We start from the raw sequence: 15,607 nt of genomic DNA, 5'->3' as shown, positions 1-15,607 counted from the left end.
ACATAATTTTGTTCTTTTTCGTTTCAAGCAATTTAAGATATACAGGACACTACTTGCTAAATGCTGGATGGTTGGTGTCTAAATACATTTTACGTTCCGTCTTCATTTTTAAACAATTAACGCATTTAAAATCAGTTGAAGTACACTCAGATGTTCTATGAGCTGCATTGCATTTGGAACAATTTTCATTGTTGGAACATTCGGTGTTCTTGTGACCAAACTCACCACACCTGAAACAGCGCAACGTAAACCGTGCTGCCATCAAGCTGGAATAAGTATTCTTATCAACCTCAATTATAACACTATATTTGTTATATTTGAAGCGTGGATTCTCAATGTCAGCAACAACTTTTACATCTTCAATCGAAATTTTCTGATTCTAACTTTTCAATAGGTCAATAAATACATCAGAGGAATATCGAAAACTCGTTTCCACCATTTTCAGTTGTGATTCCCCGGGCTTGGGTATAACAGCATTCTATTCAGTACCTAAATTGCTTTCAATGTTTTCTTTCACTGAATGAATATCCTCTCCTACTGCACACTCAACAATAATCGAGCCATCTTCACCATTGTTAAAATTTTAAACACACTAATTTTGTGTGTACTTGAATCCAACCTACCCTTCAAAAACTGTCTCGTGTCATCACTTGTTTGCGAAGATTCAACAGGTTTAATAATAATAACCGAGCGAGTCTTACGTTTTCTGTTACTTTTCGTTCAATTTCTAGATAAGATTCTTATAAACACTTTATGAACACACAACGAAGAACAGACGAATAAATTCAATTAAAAAACTAGACTGAAGTTTACCGCATCACTTGTGTGTCCTTTCAGTTCGATTCTCCTTTTGAAAACCAACTTTTTTGTTCTCGACTAATTTGCATCTCTAGGTTGTCTTAAGTAAAATCCACATTTAAGGCTTTTTTAGCTTTTATTTATTTTTTTTTATTTTTGTTTTCTCTTAATTTTGTGTATACAGTGAATAAATTTGTTTCTCTGACAGTTACTAGTCTGCAGCTTGAAACGATTAAATATCTTGAAGTTTCCACTCTAATTAATTACTGACGTTACCGATGTTTGCGTAATCCACGTAGAATTTATATTGCCAACTACTCTCCAGCTAAAATAATCTGTGACATCGCTTAACAATGCTTATACAATATTATGTTTGATTTCTTGTTCTAGTCTAGGTTCTATCTTAACGGCTACTTATTGTACAGAAGTTCTTCCATTTGGTCAATCCACCACATTGGGGCAAACCCCAGTTCAATTGCGTACGACCTGAAAGTCCATCCAACCCTTGTACAAACCTCTTACATTTAGTTAGTTACTTTTTGCTCATTTTAGGACAACTCATCTCAAGTCAAGTGGTGTTATCTTGATCGATTCTGCTTCTGATGATCGCTTCGGATGGATGGTTTTGCGAACCAGAGCAGAATCGTTGAGATTGAGTCCGTGGTGGTAATCAAAGGGGATTTGCTAGCCAATATGCAAGAGATTTCAGTTGTTGTTATAGTCAAGGCAGGATGCTTCCATGAGGCAGAACTAAACGGGTTGTAGCCCCTGACTGTAGGGATGACAAATCGAGAAAGAATTTCACCATAAATGACGAGAAATAAGAACATGCAAAAAGGAAACGCTTGTACTTAATGGCTAAATCATTATTATACTAATAAAACATAAGAACATTGCAAACTAGTATGCGACTTTTCGCAATGTGATTGCGCACTTTTTGTTGTATTACTGGACCGTAATTTGTTTTTGTAACTATAGAACTATACCACTTCCTCGGTTAAATTGGCTAGTGTTACTAACGTTTAGTACGAAAAAGCATGATATTTCAGAAAGCTAAATAAGATGGTTTTTTATTGTTGATTACTTTACCTTAGCATTGTGTTGAAAAGAAAGAAAAAAAAGAAGAATGCTCGGTTTTCCAGGGTCGGAAGACAATTCTCGTTCCCCAAAACGGTCATTTCCCGCATTCACCAATCCCATCGACTCTTGGCTTTTGGAAAAAATGATCGTATTTCAAGTCGACGTGCGTTGAAAGGAGCTGACCAAAGAAATTGGATGCTGCAAATTTCCTCTGGAATCAACTTCAATATTCGCTTCTTTTTAGTTTAGTGCTACAAGTTGTTTGTGTAGCTACGTTAGATGGATTTTGTTGTTGTTGTCTTTTATTCCTTGTTGGTTGGTTGGTTGGTTGATTGTTTAGTTAATTGATACTCAATTGAAGATCGATTCTGTCCTACGCGATTGGTGCAGCGGAAATTTACCTACTTGGGTATCCGAGGATTGTTCGAGGGAAACACCTGTTTTCATCACTCATTTTTGTTTTGTTCGATTTTTAGTAGTATGGAATTTTGAAGTCGTTTTTTTCCGGGTTTACATTAGGAATGCTTTGTATCCACAGCGATCCGCACGATTACACGATTATAGCGAAATGACATTTGATGAATAGATACACCGGAACACACACACGTGAATAGGTTTAAAAATTGTCACTCGGTTTTTTTCGATAAGTTGAAACGGGTGTTGGCTGTTTGTAGATTGGCTGTTGGGTAGATGATTGCAGAAGGGCTGAAAATTTCCTTTACATTAAATAACAATACTTTATCGGCTCACGATCATTATTCATGATTTATGGCAAAAACAATTAATAAACAACATCATAACAACGAATTGTAGAAGGACGAAGAATGAAAATAAACTGAAACAGCGGCATACTTTTTTTATCCTGAACGCGATGACAGTTTAGTGACGGGAGTCCCTTGGATAGAACTCAGCCAGAATCGAAGCTGGAATACGTTTCAACATTTCCTTGGGGAAGATACGCAACAGCTGCCAGCCAATGTCTAGCGTTTCGAAAACGGTACGATTCTCGTAGTTACCCTGGGAAATGAAGTTCTTTTCGAACTTAGTCAAGAATTCCAGGTAGAGCAGATCGTCGGGTGTCAGCGCTTCCTCGCCGACGACGGCTTTCATGGCTTGAACGTCCTTGCCGATAGCGTAACATGCGTACAGTTGATTCGAAACGTCAGAGTGATCCTTGCGGGTCATTCCCTCGCCGATAGCCGATTTCATCAAACGTGACAGCGACGGAAGTACGTTGACTGGTGGATAGATCTGCCTATTGTGCAACTGACGGTCGACGTAAATCTGTCCCTCGGTAATATAACCAGTCAAATCCGGAATGGGATGGGTAATATCATCGTTAGGCATAGTCAAAATTGGAATCTGAGTGATAGAGCCGTTACGACCTTCAACACGTCCGGCACGTTCGTAGATCGTAGCCAAATCGGTGTACATGTAACCGGGGAAACCACGACGACCGGGCACTTCTTCACGAGCAGCTGATACTTCACGCAACGCTTCCGCATAAGACGACATATCAGTCAAGATGACCAACACGTGCTTCTCACACTGGTAGGCCAAGAACTCGGCAGCCGTCAAGGCCAAACGTGGCGTAATAATACGCTCGATAGTTGGATCGTTAGCCAAATTCAAGAATAGACACACATTCTCCATGGAACCGTTTTCCTCGAAGTCCTGCTTGAAGAACCGAGCAGTTTCCATATTAACACCCATAGCAGCGAACACAATGGCAAAGTTATCCTCGTGCTCGTCTATCACCGACTTTCCGGTGTGCTTGACGAGACCAGCCTGCCGACAGATTTGGGCGGCAATTTCATTGTGCGGCAAACCAGCGGCCGAGAAAATGGGAATCTTCTGCCCACGGGCAATCGAGTTCATACCATCGATAGCCGAAATACCGGTTTGAATCATTTCTTCCGGATAGATACGAGACCACGGATTAATAGGTTGACCCTAAGAGGAAAATAATTGTTTTGAAAAAAAGCGTAATTTCCAACAAAGCAGAAACCTACCTGAATATCCAAGAAATCTTCGGCTAAAATTGGCGGTCCCTTGTCAATCGGTTTACCGGAACCGTTAAATACACGACCCAGCATGTCCTCCGATACCGGAGTACGCAGAATATCACCGGTGAACTCGCACAACGTGTTTTTCGCGTCGATACCGGAAGTACCTTCGAACACCTGGACCACGGCTTTGGATCCACTCACTTCCAGCACCTGACCGGAACGGACAGTGCCATCGTTCAGCTTCAACTGGACAATTTCGGCAAACTTAGGAAACTTCACCTCGTCCAAGATGACCAGAGGACCGTTCACACCGGAAACGGTTTTGTAGGCTAAAAATCAAAAGCATATTAACAAATAAATTACAATACTATTGAGGGAAATGCGAAATAAATATAATTTCGAAAGAGTTCAACTAGATCGTGTTCATTTCGACCTGTCAACATATCGGAAAGAAATTCCAGGCGAACCATGACTTTTAGAGTATAAATTTTTAAACGACCAATAGGTTAGCTGCCAACATGGAATTCTGAACAACTCAGTGCTCGTTAAAATATAGTCATAACAAAATCTCAGCGAGCACTGAAACGTTCAGAATTCCTTATTAAAGTGAATGTTGACAGGTGACTTATTGTCCGCCATCCTAAAAAACGCGTGAAGTAAACAATAAGAAAGTCATTTGCCCGTTTTTTAATGTTCATCGATAATTCTTTACGTAATTCAGCATGTGATGAAGAGTTACTTATCTGATACAAGTTATCTATTTAGTGAAAAGAGAAACGACTAATACTCCATAAGAATCAAATAACGTTGATTATTATGAAAATATTTTTTTTAAAGAATTCAGTTTACAAAAACTGTCGCTGTTCAATATTTTGTGGTGGCACCTTAATTTCTTTGCCACCGAATTTCTTTGCATTGAACAGTATTAGAGCAAAAACATATCGCGATACGACAAAGGCAATAGCGGGAGCCAGCGATGCCAGATAGTTTTAGTGTCATATTCGTAAATTGACCTCTTTTTAGATTACAAAACAAAATAGTTTTCGTACAAGAATTCAAATATCAGTACAAAAATGTGAAATATCCTTAGATTTTTCTTACATATTCATATATCCATTAAAACATCTCCGAGCCCTTAGATCTACCAAGTTTTTTTCGTTGATCTGACATCACTGGCGGGAGCATTCGATGATGTGAGTGTATTCGTGATATCTCTGTCCACCACGGCTAGAGAGAGAGCGATAGTCAGGTGTTTTGACAGTCAGTCATGTGACATCAAAACATTTTTTTTTGGGATATTTGCAACATTTATGAATTTAGATAATTCTGTCGTACTTTTAATTTTGACATTTACTGGAAATAGGAGATTCCATAGCTAGAATCTTGGCCCCATAACAGTGGCCCTATTGCAGTGGAAAATGCAATGTAATCTCCTGAATTCCACCAATTTCAACTTCATGAATATTGATTTGCAACTTAATCAATATTTTTTTAGTTCCGATTGCTATCCCTGCGCATATCAAGGATATCAGAAACTTCTTCCTACAGATATTGGAAGTATCTTCCAGAATTTAGTTTTCGCGATAACTTTTTCATATTTGCAAAAATGATATCACATGACACGGCTAGTCAATATATTCAAACTATTTCACGACACCAGTTTCTAAATACACAAATCGGAACCGTAACAGGCAAGATACTTACTCAGTCGTGGTTGCGAGATGAAATCTCTGGACACGGCCAGAACATGTTCCTTGGAAGCCTGTTGGGCCGACAGACTACGATTTGCCATCTTGCGTTCCTTTACGATTTTCCCTGTAACCTGCTGCACTGGCTAATCAGCTTCTGAATCTACTCGGCGACAATAATAGGGACCGTATGAACCGAGGAATTAACGGAACTGTCGCGTAACCGTCGCACGATTTTCCCTTTCGGCGTGATGAACAACGTCGACACACGGGTGCTGATGGCTGAACGGAAAATAACTTTACGATTAACACTCGGACGGAGCTGGCTGCCAAGTCGTTCACGGAGAAAATTTTTCCTTTCTGCGAGCAATGACGATACTCACCACCCAGTACGGCTGTCATGTGATAAGGGTTGTCGCGTGTGCTACACGACTAAAATGTGCTGACAAATTTTGGGTAAGCATTCTAATTTATTGAGTAAAATAAAGTAAATCCAAAAGCAGTGTTAAATTTTCATAGTTTTGTGAATCGATCTTCATTTAATTACACAATCAATTGATTTTTCTTGCAGAAAAAAGATTCATTTATTTTGTTTAATTCTATAATACTACAACCCAGCAATACTATTTTGCTTCAAATCCCTCGTGAAAAATATCTATTACTTACGGAGTATTATGTTTAACTTGTTTTTGGAGTAGAGAACCTTCCTCATCCTTTGAAACAAGAAATTATCTGCTGGTATAAATATTTCAATGATGGTATTACTAATTGCAGGTACTAAGAGTGGCTTAGAGCAAAATAGATTTACAAGAGATCGGAGAGTATAATATGGTGAGAAATGAAACCAAAAGGATTCTGAGAAAGTAGTTCCAGTTCAAAAAAGCTTAATATTAGATCTACGTGAACTTGCTTGTCACATAAAAGCACACATCGAACTTTTAGAAACTTGGAAGTACAGTTGAAATATAACAGTGCAATTTCTCGATTGTTAAATAAATAAGAACAGATATAGTTCCGCGTGACCTTGCATGTTAATCAAAAGTACTCGTCGAACTTTTAGCAACTAGAGAATGCAGGACAAGTTCCGCTCGAATTCTCTAGATGCTGATACATACACGTGGAACTTTATACCGTTTTCGTTTTTGAACGTACATGCGGGCGACTCTGACTGCCTACGCGCCCTAAACAACAACTCATAAAAAAAGAAAAAATAAACAAACTTGCATGCGTCATGAATTAAGTAAACCTAGATTTCACACTAGACGGTGACACTGACAGCACTTCAAGTGAGAAACGGGTGTACTTTTTTCCATTAGCTACTGTGGTTGTGTTAAATGCGCAGGTAACTTTGTACATGCATTTTAGGAGCATTTGCGCACATTCTCCACCAGACGGCGCTTTTGGTGTCACGGGTTGCTCAACTACAGTACTATTACACTGGGGAATCTAGGATTATTTTATTTATGGATGCGTGGTGCTACCCGAGAAAATTTTCAGAGCGAATCTACGCGATTGGAGTCCGATCTAGAGCGACTTTAGGTTGCTAAAACAAACATATCAAAAGTTGTTTGGACAACTCTGGGTCAGCTTTCGGGCTGCTCTGATCAAAAAAAGAAAACGGTATTAGTTAACTTAAAAGTACGACCGGTGGGTAGTGTCAGAGACATAACCGGATGTCGTGAATTAGAAAAAATAAATCAGAATATCAGAAGTATGTTCAAGATAAGAAAACAAACCGTCATATTAATGAACTATATTTAAAAACTATGTCAGCTCACTCACTCCAGCATTCAACGGCTTGCTTACTTACAATTACTTAAAAAATCCACTTTCTTGCTGCTTAAAAGTAAACGTGGAACTTTTGAGAACTTGAAAGTACAGATCAAGTTCCGCGAGAACTTTCACGCCGCTTAAGAGTACGCGTGGTACTTTTGGCAACTTAAGAGTACAGAACAAGTTCCGCGTGAACTTTTTCGCTGCATAGAAGCTGAACAATGTATTCTAGAAGCAACCTAGAAGTTCGTTCGGTTGCGTCGCGCGAACTTTCAAGTGTGGATAATTATTTAAAAAATGGACTGCTTAGGATACTATTGATGAACTACGAGAGCTGCTTAAGCCAAATCAGTCCCTTTTACCCGAACTTTTGATTAGTTGAGACTGCTCCTTCCAGACGCAATGATCTTAAAAGACGACTCGGTTCTTCTTCTGAAGGTTCCGTTGGAGGCATCTGTCTCTACATATATGTCCTCTTGCGACAGTTAGCAAGCAATTTCGCCTGAAGATACCGTGATCACGCCATAACAAACACTTTCAATGAAAGATCTATCTAAAAATCGCTTCTTCGGCACTATGTATTTATTACTCATGTTAAAAACTTATCTCTGTCTTAGAGGGTAAATTTTGAAAAGGCGCTCCATAGTAAGGTAAGTCGTATTCACGACAAAACGGGACGTACTTGATTTCTTGATCCGCATAGAAACATGAAATATATTTAGAAAAACACTTTTTAAACAAATGTGGATTTTTAGCGGCGTTGAAAAATTTACTCTTTTCGAACATTTAAATCTGTATTTTTCATACGAAATAAAATGCAGATTATTCTATATATGGGGAAACTCTGTTTCGCACGGCATATTTCGAAAAACGACACCCTTACAAGTATAAAGACATGTTCTTCATCAATACTTTCATTATCGCATTGCAAGAGAGCGTTATCCTTGGCGTTATCGCTTTTAGTAGGGAATAAAGATAATTTGATTCTTAATGATGATATGTGGCACAGAAAAGTGCCTTAAATTTTCACGAACAAACGGGATCTGCATTTAGATCTGAGGTGGTTCTTGGCATTCTTGATGACTTCAGCTGGCAGGCTTGTGATGTAGTATGCCCGACCCGATTGCGACTCTGATTCCGAGGAAAACGAACACGTGGTACGCGCCCTAAACAACAACTCATAAAAAACCCACATGGACGTCGTGAAGCGACCCGTGAAAATTTTCAGAGCGAAACTACTCGGTTGGAGTCCGATACAGAGCGACCCCAGGTTCCTAAAAGAAACATCTCAAAAGTTGTTAGGGCGACTCTGAGTCAGCTCTCGGGCTGCTCTGATCAATAAACGAAAACGGTATTAGCTGTCAATTGTATACTGTGTTTTGTATACTTATTCTGAAACTTAATAGAAATTCAGCAGAAGCATTTAAATAATTCTTATTTTTCATTATAAGCTTCCATTGTGCTGTTATTAATAACTAAGACAGCTCTGGTATTTTCTGATTGATTTAAAACTGCTGTGTCCTAAAAAAATCGTTGGACGAAACATGGGGTGTTGGCCCTTTGTCCCGGGTTTTCGCGGTGAAATCAAATAACCCGGATCTTTCCCTGTTTTCCCGATTTTCCTGGTCATTCACCACCCTGTTTTACCGATTTGAAAATAGAGATCCGATAATAAAAGACAAAGAATGCACGAATTGCAAGCATTGTTGAACGAAGGCAGAACCCAAACTCAAAAACAAGCGACGACGAGGTTGAACGTGATCCGCCAAGCCAATTCTGAACGTATACTCGCCATGGAAAAGGTTCAGTAGGTAAGAAAATGGATACATCATGAGTTGAATAATAGTCAGATAGAAAAGCGATTTATTTAAGAAAAATTTTACTTTCGCAGCATGAAAGCATCTTTACGTCTGCTTAGCGGTTCAAGTTGAACTGCCGAGCTTAGCACTAAGCAGTTCAATTTGAACTGCTCTGCACTGATGAGTCAAAAACGAAACATAAAAATAATAAAAACGATTATGTGCCCTAGCACAAAATTTGGCTAACCCCTAAATGATGAAACAAGGGGTTTTGCTGCAGCAGGTCGCGACGGAAAAATAGGTTTATTTTGAGAATCTCAAGCACCGAAAATCCGACGGCATAAAATCGAATGGAAAGAAAGCTATTTTGCAGTACAAAAATGTCCCGGCACACACAGGGAAAGCGGTCAAAAACATCATTTCTGAACTCAGATGGAAACTATGCTGAAGACTTGGCCTCTTCCGACAACCATAAGTTCTCATCGTTGCAATAAAGACAACTACGATTCGATAGTTTTTGTTTTGCATATTTATAACTACGCTTCAATAGTTATAAAGATGTGGAAAAATGTCTTCACGACTGGATCGATGCTAAAGATTGAAAAATATCTAGATTTCGCAGGCAACTACTTTCAATTAAATATCTGGAACCTATTGCTTACAATAAACAAGTATTTCCATTTAAAAATTCATGTATTTCAGTTTTATTAACTGGCACACCTGTTTGATACATAACGTCTCAGTTCTCAGTTTTATAATAAAAAAAATAAAACAAATAAATAAAATTACAATTTAAGTAGTAATGCTGATTATAAGAGCATTTTTTACGTTATTTAAACTAAAATATATCGTTTTTACAAGAAAGGCACTTCTCGCTCGGAGTAAAACATTATCCGTTAGTCTTGTATAACTCGAACACTATTGGAAAGGTCGATTTGGCCACGCAGAACTTTGCGCTGAAGATTCTGTGGAAAGAAAAATATTATCTAAAACACCATGGAGCGTGAACAAATAGCAAACTTCATCTACCCGGTTGAATGTATCCCTCAAAATGAGATTCTTTCGCTTGAGATTGTTCTCCTTTTCGATTTCCTTTTTGCGAAGAACTTCCGGCAACTTCTTCACCTGACGACGAGTATTTTCACGTATTGCTTTCGATGAAAAAATACGTCTCTGAGCTACAATAAATAAACGTATATTGTTAAGGTAAATTTTAGTTCGAAGTTCTACTACAAACTTTTCAAGCTTGCACAAAGTTTACAATACCTAGGGGTGGTGGCGGCAATCGTTTTTTAACGCCGGATCTTTTTAGTGAATCATCCGATGTTAGCAGTAATAATTTCTTCCTCTGTTTGTTTCGTTCTAAACGCAGCTTGTTCAACTCGTTGACACACTTCTGCCGTTCTTTCAACTTTGATAGAGTTCCCGGACGATTTCGTTCGAATTGTTCTTTTAGTGTCAAAGCATTTCGTTGTTCTCCATTCCGTGGTTCGGTGGTTTCACTTGGAAGACTTCTAGTCAAACTACCGGACGTCTCGCTAGTCTCGCTTGATTTGTCGCGATAAACTCTATCCTTTTCTGACGCACTCCGTGTTGAGTTTCGTTTATTTTTGTCCCCATGAAACGTAATTACATAAGCAATTGAATTCGGTTTCGTTTGTTGCTGTTTGTCATGTTTGGTTTGTGGGTCATTTACGATTTCCGTACGATTCGAAAGTGGTGGAATAAAATTCTTCTGTCGACAAGGGCAGTTGCAAGCGCACTGGCAACCAGCAGCCGAAGGAACTTGTACCGAAGCAGTCGATTGTCCTGGCTTTGTTTCAAATATCGGTTTCGTTCGGAGAATCGAACCGGTGGTCTGCGTGGCAACCGGTTTAGCGGAATCCATGTTATCGGAGCTAGATCCGGTCGATTTAATGTCATACTGATGTGTGGTGGTGTTTGTGAGAGTATTTGCGGCTGGAATTGACATCGAGTCTGAAGAAATGAACACGTCGCTGCTGAGGAAATTTCGTTTCCCGATCGGTTTGATCATTTTCCGCACACTATATTTGTCGTCCTGTCGAGCGCAGAGATCTTGTTTACTCTCTCGGCCACTGTACGGTTTGGTATAGACGTGATGCTGGTCTTCAAACATTTGTCTGCGGTGACGTTCGTAGTTTTCAATAAACTTGTCTTTTCGTGTTTTAATGAATGCAGCAATGCTTTCGTCGGACGTTGGAGTTTCTAGTTTTGAACGGTTTTGAATAATTTGCTTCATATGATAGTGTGAGTTCCATGCCGAATCCGAACGTGTCGCTGAAGAGTATTCTGTTTGATCCCTAGATCGTTCACTCGTGCTATCGGCGGGAACCGAAGTGTACAGAGGAATACTGCCACCACTCGTAGTTTTCTGATTGGTGTTGGCATAGATATTTTCTTTTTCTTCTGAAAAATCATCCGATTTTTTCGCATTTTGTTCTACTGGGTGTTTTGTTCTGTTCTCTTTACCTATTTCATTCACAGCCTTTTGATCTTCTAGCAGTAACAGTCTCATTGTTCGCAAATGTTCAATCTTCTTGTCTAACTTTAACAATTGGGATTGTTTTTCCTTTTGGAAAAGTTCAAAGATTCTGTCATCGTGTGTCGTAGAACTTGGAGTTTTGCTGTGTGCTTCCATAAGTTTAAGACTCTTCCTCAGGCCTTGTTGATTTTCATAATCCACCTCGGAATGAGTCATGGGTTTGAGATATTCATTCATAGCTTTTCGAATGCGTTTGTCACTGGCAAGACGCTCGGAAGATGACAACTTGTTGACAGATACCAGATTCGTTCGAGGCATTTGCTTGGCAGTCTGGCTAGATCCTTGACGAGACGATAAAGTTCCCTGTGATGAGGATGCCGAGTAGTCTCTCGGGATTTTTTTAGAAACGGGATTTGGCGCTTCATTACTTTTACTACTTAGTTCTTCTAAATTCTTAACGATTTCTGTTGGAAAAATAAAAAAAAAAAATTTTCCAAACCACCTTTAAACAGAACAAGTTTTTTTTTGAAAAAATATGGTGCACTTACCCTCTTTGCTCGCGTGAGAAATTACTTCCTCGACATCGTTGGAAGTGTTTTCGGCGTTGGACTCTGCTGCCTCGGCACGGTTGCTGCTAGCAACCTTCGATGAGCTTCCACTGGTCCCCACCGCCTCTACACCACTTAAAACTGCGTCACTCTTTTCTGTTTCACAAGGCCGTTTAAATTTTCCACAATCCAACAGCAATTCCTCTTTACTCCGTCCCTTTGGATCATTCTTCATCATTTTGCTGAAGATCTTATCGATCAAACTTTGCTTCACGCGAGCCGGTAAACTTCGCGACTCACATATCGTATTATACAATGTTATGCCGAGCCGTAGTTCGTCCTCGAAGTTGTAGGGAGTTCGTTTGTTTTCTTTATTGGACAACTGTTTTCGGGAAGCAGCTGTAGATGATGACGATGATGACGACGACGAAGTAGAAACAGTTATTTCCGGTGAACTTTTCATAGTGGACTCAGCAGAAGATGGATTCACTTGAGACGGTGGCGATGAATAGAATTCGAAACTTTCCGCCACTTCGACCTGCTCGGAATTTGCCACTAATGCGGAACTAGTTGAGTTTGTGATCAATTCAACAGATCTGGCTGATTGAATCGACTCTGTACCAATTTGTTTGTCAGATGTGTCGATTTTCTCTGCCTGAATTGATTTGGTGAAAATTTTCACTAGACTGGTTTGAGTTGATTTACCGGATTTTTGAGGAACCTTCGGTTGCGATGTTTCCTTTGGAGTGCTCTGAGCTTCCGGATTCATAAGATTCATCGAAATTTCAGATTGATTCGAATATTTATCTTTGTACTTTTGATAAACTGCCTGCCACTTCAATTTGGCGTCAGCTTTTAATTTCTCTTTACTTGCATCTTTTTGTTTCGATTCCTGTTTTTGAACATTTTTCACCACAACGACCTTCTCATCTAAGTTTAAACCTTTTTTAGCAAAATATTTTTGCAAACACCGCTTTTCCGTTTCATTTAAATCTGCGGCTCCACAAAAATAAAATTTTTCATTTGAATCATATCCGATATCTCCCAGAGAATCCCACTCCAGTTTCTGTTTGTTCGATGCGATACTGCTCACAGGAGAAATGTCCCGAGTTGTGTCGATTACTTCTTCTGCATTTAAAGCTGCTACTGTGTTTGGCTTTAGGATCGGGCGAATAGGTTCTTCGGTTTGCTGCTCTGTTGTAGATCGAGCGGCTGAAACGGTTTGTGTTCCAGTCGAGCTAATTTCATGCACAACCGGAACTGGCAAGGACACTGAAACAATTCATGTTGTAATATTAAAACAGTAGAAAGAAAAAAAATCTTACCTTGACCAATTTGGGTTGGTGATATAATAATCGGTTGCTGAACAACTGGCACAGGAGGTAATTTTATTTCTATTACCGATTCTAAATTGAAATTAAAATTTCGACCAGATTTTTTCTCATTCTTTGTTTCTTTTACCACAATTTCCGCTGAGGATGGTTTTGGCTGCTGTTGCTTGGGAGACAATTTGGACTTCTCCGTTTCCGAAGTGTCCTTTTCCTCTAAATTTTTACTAGCTCCGGCTTCGTTAAGCCGTTCATGAGATAGTGTTTTCCGCTTTTCTTGTGTTTCGAGCACTGATAAATTTTCCAATGATCTGCCCAGTTTCTCCGCAATCTGTTCTCTTCGATCCAGCTCATCCAAGGCCGGAAGACTACCATCACTAGAGGAACGCGTAGTGCTAGACCGCAAACGAAGAAATTTCTCCAAATCTCGGTTCTGACCGTATCGTAAATAGTAATCCATAATTTGGTCTGAGACACGACTATTTCTATTGAAATTAGCCATTTTCACTGTTTTCTAGAATCACTTCACAAAGATTATTTGTAGAATAAATAAATTTCATCAATGACACAACATAAGAATAAAGCTACGGTAAATTCCGTTGGAAATCGCGCGACAGTTGCTGCAGCGCAAGTGTTGGTTTGCTTGATAAACAACATTCAAGACGTTTAGCATAAAAAGGTGTTGATTTTCGGTTTAAACTCGGGGTGGTGAGTTTTAAGTGGGCTGGTGAGTATTGAGTGACATATATGCACTGAAACTTTTTTGCGCGCATCACAAACATATTTTTATATTTATATTTTTAAAAGTCATAACCATTTCCGGTGAAATTCTCAACGAAAGAACAAGTCGTGCCGAGTTAGTGCGGCGAAAAATCGAGTATTTCATGAGTGCCGAGACATTCGAAATTACTCTCCAAAGTGAATGTTGATGGGTGGCTTATTGAGCAATTTGACGTCTCAGTTACTCACACCAATTCAGAGTGCGCAGATCTATTCATATACGAAATTAGAATGTGTGCGAACCGAAGTCAAAGTTTGTTGTGGGTTCAATTTTACACTGAGGTAAAACATTTTAGACTCATAATCATACACTGCGAAAAATGCATATAGAATTTCGTAAGCTATGAACTAATGAACCAAGTAGAAGACAGTTCCATTACATGATATAGAGTTTCATGAACGATTGTATGTCTTTTTCAACTGTTCTCTTGGCATTGCAGTGTTTTTTATTGCATATATGTCTGCAATAATTGACACGATGCGGCTCGACAAAATTCACTGGGTTATTTCGACATACTCACACTAGCATTAACCTTTCAACTGCTGAGAATAGCCACACCAACACAATCGCACGTGGATTGGACTATTGGCCGTTATCAAAAAAAAAAAAAACAAAGCGTGATATGCAGATTGAAATTGAACCATTAATTTGCACAGAAAAAATGAACTTCGTCTTTTCAATTTGGTGTTATAATAGTCGACTAATAGTCTTATATATTTTTTTTAAATTGTCATACTTGCACAAGTCCGCGAATCATAATTTTAATGTTACATTTATTGACTATGTTCAAAAGTGGCGACCCGCTGTGACAATTTTTCGAATTCAATATAAAACTTGAGGAATTTCGGATGATTTTTATTTGGTTTGTTGGTAACATTGAGGATGAGATATCGTCAATTATTTTCCAACAATTTTAAAACAACTGAATCTGAGGAATTTGTGACAGATAACAGGTGACATTTTTTTTCAAAACCTGTGTACATTTTGAATTTTCAATACGTTCGAAATAAGTAGTTCACTACTTCCACCTACTCGACTGTTCGTCCCGATTTTATACGTTTCACTTCATTCCGGAACGGTAACAATGTTATCTTGCTTATTACAGAATTTATCCAAACCCGGCGAAAGACTGCTATATGATTAAAACCGGGTATACATAAATAAGAAATAAAACAAATTATTCAACTACAACGATTGGAACACTTCTGCTACGATTTTTTTAAATGTAAAACACTCATTTTATTCCTCATGTCAATTGAATGTGAATTTAATGGTAAGATGGGAATTAAACAAAAATAAA

General features: G+C 38.8%; 2 protein-coding genes across 2 annotated transcripts; both read right to left on the bottom strand.

The window, feature by feature from the left end:
* Positions 1-915: 915 nt before the first annotated feature.
* Positions 916-5,957, bottom strand: LOC131440363 (V-type proton ATPase subunit B). The gene is made up of 3 exons (XM_058611614.1): positions 5,592-5,957; positions 3,891-4,216; positions 916-3,831 (listed from the first exon to the last, which is right to left on the bottom strand). Exons 1-3 carry the CDS (start codon positions 5,677-5,679, stop codon positions 2,758-2,760), a joined length of 1,488 nt encoding a protein of 495 aa, XP_058467597.1. The 5' UTR covers positions 5,680-5,957; the 3' UTR covers positions 916-2,757.
* Positions 5,958-9,875: 3,918 nt separating this feature from the next.
* On the bottom strand, positions 9,876-14,158 carry LOC131440362 (uncharacterized). The gene is made up of 5 exons (XM_058611613.1): positions 13,524-14,158; positions 12,199-13,470; positions 10,414-12,114; positions 10,177-10,325; positions 9,876-10,112 (listed from the first exon to the last, which is right to left on the bottom strand). Exons 1-5 carry the CDS (start codon positions 14,026-14,028, stop codon positions 10,044-10,046), a joined length of 3,696 nt encoding a protein of 1,231 aa, XP_058467596.1. The 5' UTR covers positions 14,029-14,158; the 3' UTR covers positions 9,876-10,043.
* Between the last annotated feature and the right edge of the window lie 1,449 nt (positions 14,159-15,607).

The sequence above is a fragment of the Malaya genurostris genome, chromosome 1 (genome assembly GCF_030247185.1).
Source record: "Malaya genurostris strain Urasoe2022 chromosome 1, Malgen_1.1, whole genome shotgun sequence".
NCBI classification, from domain to species: Eukaryota; Metazoa; Arthropoda; class Insecta; order Diptera; family Culicidae; genus Malaya; species Malaya genurostris.
The sequence above is the reverse complement of the archived record's forward strand: the minus strand, read 5'-3'. Positions and strand labels throughout refer to the sequence as shown.

Excerpts from the sequence above, each read along its gene's own strand:
- LOC131440363 (XM_058611614.1), bottom strand. The coding sequence starts at position 5,679 with ATGGCAAATCGTAGTCTGTCGGCCCAACAGGCTTCCAAGGAACATGTT. Across the intron at positions 4,217-5,591 it reads CATCTCGCAACCACGACTGA|CCTACAAAACCGTTTCCGGT; the intron begins GTAAGTATCTTG and ends TTTGATTTTTAG. Across the intron at positions 3,832-3,890 it reads AAGATTTCTTGGATATTCAG|GGTCAACCTATTAATCCGTG; the intron begins GTAGGTTTCTGC and ends TTTTCCTCTTAG.
- LOC131440362 (XM_058611613.1), bottom strand. The coding sequence starts at position 14,028 with ATGGCTAATTTCAATAGAAATAGTCGTGTCTCAGACCAAATTATGGAT. Across the intron at positions 13,471-13,523 it reads ACCAACCCAAATTGGTCAAG|TGTCCTTGCCAGTTCCGGTT; the intron begins GTAAGATTTTTT and ends GAATTGTTTCAG. Across the intron at positions 12,115-12,198 it reads TTCTCACGCGAGCAAAGAGG|AAATCGTTAAGAATTTAGAA; the intron begins GTAAGTGCACCA and ends TTTTTCCAACAG.